This window comes from Triticum urartu, chromosome 3A (assembly GCF_056163025.1).
Source record: "Triticum urartu cultivar PI428250 chromosome 3A, HENAU_Tu73, whole genome shotgun sequence".
NCBI classification, from domain to species: Eukaryota; Viridiplantae; Streptophyta; class Magnoliopsida; order Poales; family Poaceae; genus Triticum; species Triticum urartu.
Genome location: NC_141875.1, coordinates 13,254,307 through 13,263,241, shown reverse-complemented (window position 1 = coordinate 13,263,241; position 8,935 = coordinate 13,254,307). Strand labels below are relative to the sequence as shown.

Genomic DNA, 8,935 nt, shown 5'->3' with positions numbered 1-8,935 from the left:
GGAGCATTGAAAGGAACAAGCAAGGTGCAAGGAAAGGGGGAGAAAGGAAGGGGGAGAGGAAGAAGAGAGGGGAGGAAGAAGGGGAAAGGTGGTAGCTAGGTGGCTGGCGGGCATAGCAGTAGCGCGGGTCACCTATGCGCGCTACTGTTATGGCAGCTTGCAAAATATCTACAGCTAGTGTTGCAATACCTATAGCGTGGGCTAGAAAAACACGCTACTGGTAAAATGTTATACATATAAAAAATAGCAGTAGCGCGTTTGTCTCAACAGGCGCTATAGATCCTAAACTAACAGTAGCGCTGGTTTGGTGACCAACGCTGCTAGTATTTATAGATCAGGGGGTGTGGTGTGTTACACTTAGCAGTGGCGTGGGGCTAGATAACAAGCGCTGCTGCTAACAGATACCGGTAGCGCTATTCCTAGCCAGCGCTACTACTAACTACTAGTAGCGTGGGTAGCGTGGGGTCAAAAACAAACGCTACTGGTAAACTTCTATCTATAAGCATTTTCCTAGTAGTGGTCGTCGGACGCCGGCGGGGCAGCTAGCTGGTCCGTGCGTGCCACGACTCCCTTCGCCGGCCGTCGACGACAAGCTATTCGACAGTTTGCCAAGGTACAAAATGGACTCCGCTGATGAGTTATTTTTTTCACAATTTCCTTTGTGACTCTAACGATTCGTCGTCCGATGACGAGGAGATATTGGCTACCGTGTTGGTCCATCACCACCTCAACAGCCAGCGGACGTTGTTCCGTGGCTCCATTCCGGGCCACCTTCCGGCGTTGAATCGCAACCGAGAGAGTGGACATTTCCTTCTTTGGAAGGACTACTTTGATACAACAAATACGTTGTTCAGACATAAAAATTCCATCACCGTTTTCATATGAGTAGGCATCTTTTCAACCCTATTAGAGAGGTGGTGGTCGGCTATGATGACTATTTTGAGTGCAAAGAGGATGCCGTTGGCAAGATTGGTTTCTCCTCTTATCAGAAATGCACTGCCTCCATCCGAATGCTTTCATACGGAGTGCCCGGTGATCTCATTGACGAGCACGTTTGTATGAGCGAGTCTACATGCCTACAGTCCATGTATAAGTTCTGCAAGGTTGTTATTGTTGTGTTTGGCCCTGAGTACTTGAGAGAGCCGACTCCTGAAGATACAACCCGTTTGTTGGCGATGAATGCTAGCAGGGGCTTCCCAGGGATGCTTGGCAGCATAGATTGCATCACTGGGAGTGGAAGAACTGCCCTTCTGCTTGGCAAGGGCAGTATAAGGGTCATGTCAGGGCTTGCACTGTCATACTAGAGGTCGTGGCGTCTCAAGATCTCTGGATCTGGCACTCTTTCTTTGACATGGCCGGATCACACAATGATATCAACATGCTTCAGCGCTCGCCGGTGTTTGCTAGGCTTGTCGAAGGCAACAGCCTATCGGTGAACTTTACTATCAATGGCCACAACTACGACAAAGGATACTACCTGGATGACGGTATCTATCCTCAGTGGACCACTATTGTCAAGACAATCCCCAACCCTGTCGGAGAGAGGAGGAAAAGATTTGCCAAAGAGCAAGAGAGTGCTAGGAAGGATGTCGAGTGTGCCTTTGGTGTTTTACAATATCGACGGGGGCATCGTTCGGTATCCTGCTAATACCTGGAGCACGCAGAAACTCTGCTTGTGTGATCATGCACAGTATGATCGTAGAAGATGAGCGCCCGGAACGTCTGTACGATCAAGGGTTTCAGTTTTAGGGTGAGAATGTTGTGCCTGAGCATGAAGGAGCGGCAACGTTTGAACAGTTCACCCAATTTCATCATGACATGCGTGATTGGAAAACTCACGTGCAACTGCAAAATCATTTGGTTGAGCATATGTGAGCTCATGTTGGCAACCGATAGATATATCTTCTTTTATTCAACTTGCAAAACTATGTGAGACATTTTTATTTTTATTCTGCTTGTAAAATTATGCTATTTTATTCGGTTCAAACTATGTTATTTGACTATTATTTAAATGCAAAATCAATGCAAAAGTGAGCTATTTGTTGAAATATGGCGGCCAGCCAGCCACGCCGGCATATATGGGTCGGCGCGTTGGGCTAAAACAGTGCGGACGCCGGGCGGACAGTCAATCCAAACGGACAAAAAGCAGAAGAAATCGCCGTCCATTTGGATCGGCCCATTGAAGTTGCTCTTATTATCAATGTGGTCGTTGAGTATTCAGGAATGGAAGATTGAGAGGAGGAAGAATCAATGTGAGGAAGAAGAGAATATCGAAGATGAAGGGGCAGCCAGGTTAATTCTATGCAATGAGAAGACAAAAGGGGTGAGGTGAAGTACCTCGTGGGTAGGAAGGAGTACCTCGTGGGTAGGAAGGAGTAATGGAAAGATGTGAATGGGGTGATTATCACCAGAGTTTTTTTAAGGTGGGGGAACAGAGGGGCTGTTGGCCTTGGACTCTTCGAAAAAGATGACGTTTTTTTCTGTGGGAGAGATGCATGGGCCTTTTCTCTCCGTGGATGGGTTTTGTTCAGCTGTTACGCCGGGTTATTAACTACTGGCTGGAACATGTCCTTAAAAAAACTACTGGCGGAACAGGTTTGCTGACATGGCACATGCGCTGTGGTGGGATGCTTACATGTCAAGAGAAATGAAGTTGGACCTACTTGATGATGTGGATAGTTTACATGTCAAGAGAAATCAGATTGGTCATAGTGGGGAGTAACTTATACTAGGGTCATATGCATGATACTACTCCCTCTGTCCAGGTGCATAGGACGGTCTAAGAAGTGGCACTGTGATTTAGGCGTGTAGAGATTGGGTGAGGTGAAAATTAAATCATCTATTTTATGGGCAGCTAGCTTGTTAATAGGTGGATTGCATGCAAACACAATTAGTGCTCTTTGCATGCACGGGAAGATGTATAGGCTATTTGCATGCACTGGACGTGCAGATTCATGTGCTATCTAGGATTGGTCACGTCATTAATTACCACCTCTTACGAATTGACAATAGCGACTTATACTCTTAGAAATCCTGAATTCTCTAAGATGCTTTATACACCTGGACGAAGGGGGTAGTCTAAGTTACTATCTTCATAATGCAAAGTAACATAATAGTAGTATCATAGATAGCTTCATTTATTGACTTGTAGACTCATTTTGTCTCGGAAAGCGCTATGTTATAATAACATATTATGTTACCACCTCTCATTAACTATTTGCCACATAAGCAAAAAAAATTTGGAGTGCGCTATGTTACTACCTAAGTTACTTCCACTATGACTAGCCTAAGATAAGACTAGCCATAGTAGGGGTAATTTAGGTAGTAGAAATGCTACATGTACGGACATAGGTTACAGATTTGCTGTTACGGGCTGAAGTGGCAAATTATGACTGCAGATTTGGTGGGAAGGGGGGCCACTAGTGAACAATAGGGGGAGCAAGGATTGGTGAAAGACGAGTCCATAAAAACAAATCCGTGTAAAGTATCTGTAAGTATAGCATTTTTGTTTAGGTAATAATTTAACACGTTCCAAGACAATTTTACTTCTGTGGCAGTTATTTAATGAGGAAATAGGTGCTTATGATAACATAATATGTTACTGTAACATAGCGCTTTCCAAGACAAAATGAGTCTACGAGCTAACAAATGAAGCAATCTATGATACTAGTAGTATGTTAATTTGCACTATTGAGATAGTAACTTAGACCAGTGTCATATGCATGGCACCAGTATAAGTTACTCCCCATTAAAAATTTTGGTCGCGTTCTGAAAAAATGATCAAAGCTTTAAATATTTACTCTCATTAAAAAAATCAAATTCCAAAAAATATTCCCATTTTTTAAATGTTCCAGTTTTCAAAAATTGTTCGAGACATTCAATATTTTACTGAACAGACTGCTCCTCAAGTTATGTTATGAAAAAACCATATTCAGTTCTGAGACACCAACAAGATCATACAAGAGACCAGCTAAACCATATTCGATGGAACAACAGACTACATACCAACAAACCAGCTAAACTAGCATTCCACTACTATCCACTAGATTGGATATTCAGTCACAACTATACCTGGATGCGAGCCGAGCCGAGCCAGGCTCGCCCCGAGCCTGCCTTAGCTCGCCTCTTCTCGAGCCGAGCCGAGCCGAGCCCAGTAGTCAGACGAGCTAGATATCGGGGCTCGGCCCGAGCTTGCCTCTTGCTCGGTGCAGCTCGCAGGCTCGGCAAGCCTAACAACAACTGGTCGCTGCCATGTGGGGCCACCATCTGGAGGACGGGGAACGGCAGTGGAGGATGGCACCCGGCAGCGTGCCGCGTGCGGGCGTCGGGATGCTGCTGTAGTTCATGGCCGTCCGCCGCCGGGGGAGCAAGTGGATTCACTCCGACTTACTCGACCATGCATGGGAGCTTGAGGTAGTCAACTGCGTTTCCGGCGACCGCGGGGCGCAAGGAACTTGCCAGCTAGTCCTCAACTCCATCGGGCGCGGGCACGCGGCAGACCGGCAGTGAGCAGGAAGAGAACGTCGACGAGCGTGGCCTCTGCCTGGTGGTTCGTCTACGTGTAGGCAGCCGCGCTGGAGGCCGGGATGCAAAGCTTGCGCCGACGCATGGGCTTGGGGAGGAAGGAGAGGATCAGAGGAGGGAAGGGAGGAGCATAGGGGAGTGGTGGTGTGCTGCCAATGACACCCAGGCAGGCGGATGTTGTTGTGGCGGCGGCGAGAAAGTGAGCAACCCTAGCGATTTGATTCCCGTCTGCCTTTCTGTAGTCATTTCGTTGGGCTAGATGGGCTAAATTGTGGTGTGTGTATGTTGTTCAGTGGGCCTTTGCTGGGCTGCGAGCTTTTAGCTCGCGAGTTGGACCGAGCCGAGCCTGGCTCGGCCCGAGGTCGAAACAAGCCTAAAAATACAGCTCGGCTCGGCCTTTTTACTTGACGGGCCGAGCCTACCTCGGGCCGAGTTGCAGCGAGCGCGAGCCGAGCCCAAAAGCTCGAGCTGAGCGTCCAGATTTAGTCACAACTGCTACATTTTCAGTTTCGAGATAACAGCTAACATCCTACAAGATCTCATTTATTTAGTAACCCTAGCAATGAAAACACCAGCATTGACCCAGTATAGATGGAAATATTACAGTTATTCCACCGAAATGTTGATCGAAAGGCAGGCAAATTTCAGAGGAAATGGCAGGCAACTTTGCATCCTGTCCAGATTAGAAATTAAGTCCTGTATGCACATATTCAGTTTTCAAGACACCAGCAATCAATATCATAAAAGGTGTCTTTTGGTTATCCTAGCAAGAACAGCAGCATCCAGAAAAGTAACATCTATTTCTTTGAGAATCAAACAAGGAATAACTGCAATTTATGCCATGGAAATGTAAATCCACTAGCATATCACATACAAGTTTCAGAAAATACGGCAGGCAGGCTTCAGCGTGTCCATACGCAGTGTGTGTTACAGCAGCCTACATCCTATAAGGCATCCATCCACGGAGCTAAAGAAAGTAAACGCAGGAATAGGAAGCAAATGAAGCAGGTGACGATCGAACGATCACCTTGAAGCTGGGCGCCGAGAACACAAAACATGCGCAGGCTCACACTGAAGAAAATAAGGAAATTAGCATGACATTCAGTAGAACGAAGAATGGATGAAGACATAAAGAAACAGAACATTTGGAGAAACACGTAATCAGAGCCTGGGTCACACGGTCATTTCAAAAGTTCATAGCAACAGAGCGGAAAAACAAATCAGCTACTGCATTGTAGTAAGAGGCCAGTCAAACAAGCATTTCACTTCCCCAGTTCTCCCCACTAAATTGAAAACAGGTGGCTGCTCCTCGGTGAAGTCGCGGAAAACCATATTCAGTTTTGAGACACCAACAATTAAGATCCTACTAGTATATAGTAAGACCAACTAGACTGGAAATTCAGTCATGACAGCTGCATTTTTAGCTTCGACACACCGACAATTAACATCCTACAAGGTACTCCCATTTAGGAACCCTAGCAAGAACACCAGCAGCTGAGCAAGCCTAATCAAAGCGTTGCATTGTATGCCACCGAAATGTTGATCCACTCACATTATGCCTCTTAAATCCTATGCAGTATGTACTAAACTAGGATTTCTCTACGACCGACTAACTAGCTGGTACATTCAGTTTTCACACAAAAACAATCAAACAAGTAAAATGAACAGGCAAACAAGTCAAATGACCCTACAAAGTGACATTTGTTCATCCTCGCAAGAACTGCAGCAGTCAAACAAGTAAAATGATCAGGCAAGCGATAGACATGAACAGGCCAAGTAGGATTACTAGTTACCAGTGATCAGCTACATAGCGTACGCGATACATTGGCAAACATTGCCACGGACAAAATCAATCAAGATCCAGCCTTTGATCACTACCACCAGTTCACTACCATTCTACCAAATCGCCAATGTCTAACCATGGTAGATATATATAAATATGCTTATTAGATAGGGATTAAGAACGAAGCTGGCAAGCCAATCAGGCACGGGAACGGGGGCTCCTGCTCGCCCTGACCCTGACCTCCTTGTCGATGCGGAGACGGACGACGACCTCTCCTCCTTCCGGCGGCTGCATGTCCGACGGCACCGGCAGGTACCTGCCACCGGCGCCCATGGCCGCCTCCTCGGAGGGCACCGCGCAGCTCTCCACCTTGGCGTCCAGCATCAGGACGTCCATGTGGCCGGTGTCCGTGTCCACGGGCGCGTGCACCCACACCTTGCACCTGTACCACGACGCCGCCGGCCCATCCTCCTCCGCGGCCGCGGTCACGCGCACCACCTTGACGCCGCGCTCGCTCGCCACGAGCAGGAACAGCCGCTCCCCGTCCTCCGCGGCCAGCAGCCGCTGCCCCTGCTCCGCGGGCTCCATCTGAACCTCCAGCACGGAGCCGTACGCGATGTTTGTCACGGGCCACGCGTGGCGCTCGGCGAGGTGGACGCGGAGCGCGGGCGGGGTGGCGAGGAAGCCGCATCCGGGCTCCGGGCAGCGGCACGTCTTGTGCGGGCACACCAGACGGTGGTCGCCCGCCATGCAGTACACCACGGAGCTCCGGCAGCCGTACGCCTGGTTGGGGCAGGGCACCCTGACCGCCAGGAGGTAGCCGTACGCCCCCTCGTCGCGCTCGTACGCGCCGTCGCACGCCGGGCACTTGCTGGCCAGGTTCGCGGCGCAGGGGCCGCACGCCGCGTGCTTCGCCGGGCACTGCGCAAGAAGCATTTTTTTTCTTGATCTGTTCTTCAAGCAATCGGCGCATCAATCAAGCAAGGACGGAAAGCAAAGAGGATCCATTTTTGGCGTACCAGGAAGACGGGAGGCTTGAGGGGCAGGGAGCAGAGGGGGCAGTCCAGCAGGGACTTGTCGAACTCGACGAGGATCTCCACTCGCGGGGCGGCGGCGCTGCCGGCGGCCACCACCGCCATGGCTCCGGTTTCGTCTTCTTCCTCGACCTCCTGAACGTCGTCATCGAGAGTGACGTCGGCGGCGGGCGACTCCACCCTGGGCTTCTTGCCGCCGCGACCCATCTTGTCCTGTTTGCCGGAGCAGAGGAGGGGAAGGGAAATGCGGCCGCCGGCCAGGGTGGGAGGGGAGGGAGAGCTCTTTTGCCTCAAATGGCCATGGGTGGGGTGGGGTGGGGAGTAGTCAGCCACGTGAAGGAGAGAGACACATATTTCGCTTCTCCCTTTCAAATTTTGAAACCTTGCCCGCCAAATGCTCTTCCTTTTCATGGTCATTGTTCAATAGGCTCGTGCACTTGTGTTAGACAAAAACAATTAGTAGTACCAATTTCAGTGAATTTCACCCTTTTCTTTTCTTTTCTTTTTTTACTTCTTTTGGGGATTTCCGAATATTTCTATTCAGATTCTAATTTTCCCCAAACTTCATTGAATTTCAAATTCGATGATCAATTACTTTGTTTTTTTATCCTTCTCAATTTATTTTGTTTTATCGGACTACCGGATGTGCAAAACTATTGTTGCTTCATCCAATAACCCGCCTTCCGTCGAGAAAGGAACCAAAACTATCCAATTTTCAAAGACGACAATAAAAGTTGGACTCCCTTACAAATCTTGCGTCAGATTTTCGACCATGGCAATAATGCAATTTTGGTTTGCCGAGGATGGTGTGCTTAGTTGATAAGCATGGCAAATCGGCCCCATTTCCAAAAAAATGTTAGGAAATTGTCGTGCTCGCAAACTAAATTTGTCATCCTCACGCCAACTAAATTTGTCATAAAAAATGTTCTATTTTTTCATGCCTAAAAATTCGACGAGATTTTTAGCATTACCATAAAATTTGTTTGATTAGGAGTTTTTTCACCCAAACAAGATTTGACCACTAGTTTAGGGATGAAAATAGATTTGAACATAGATGCAGCCTTTTTTTCTTTGCGGCGGAAAGGGGTTCATATTAATTAACCTGGACCAAGGCGATCCACTTCACATAAGTTTGCAACCCTCTCAGGACCAGCATGTAACAAGACAACCATCTTAATCTCGCCTCTCCCAATCATAGCTAGTTCATGGCTAACATGATTACTCTCTCTTCTAATAGCATCCACCACAATCTCTCTGTCTCCCTTCACGCCAAGGTTGCAATGTCCTGGATAATTGCAGCATGTTGAGATTTATTAACCGAGGGATCGGAGATTACTACAAACACTATCCGTCTCAATGATGAACGGAAGTGACCTCCATCCAATGGTAACGCAATTCCTTCACTGCAAGCCTCTAGTTACACATATAGATCACTATCACACGTGAATAAGTGGTGGCATGATGTGAAGATGATGCCACCGGAACCGTCATGGAGCACCATGTTGGTGACCCATTGCACGCCTGCTCCAAGTAAGCCCCATCGACGTTAGTTTTGAGCCATCCAAGTTTGGCCCGCTCCAAACCTTGCTCGGGT

General features: G+C 48.0%; 1 protein-coding gene across 1 annotated transcript; it reads right to left on the bottom strand.

Annotated features, from left to right (window-relative positions):
• Positions 1-6,290: 6,290 nt before the first annotated feature.
• Positions 6,291-7,642, bottom strand: LOC147977802 (E3 ubiquitin-protein ligase SINA-like 10). The gene is made up of 2 exons (XM_087516454.1): positions 7,327-7,642; positions 6,291-7,228 (listed from the first exon to the last, which is right to left on the bottom strand). Exons 1-2 carry the CDS (start codon positions 7,546-7,548, stop codon positions 6,506-6,508), a joined length of 945 nt encoding a protein of 314 aa, XP_087372580.1. The 5' UTR covers positions 7,549-7,642; the 3' UTR covers positions 6,291-6,505.
• Between the last annotated feature and the right edge of the window lie 1,293 nt (positions 7,643-8,935).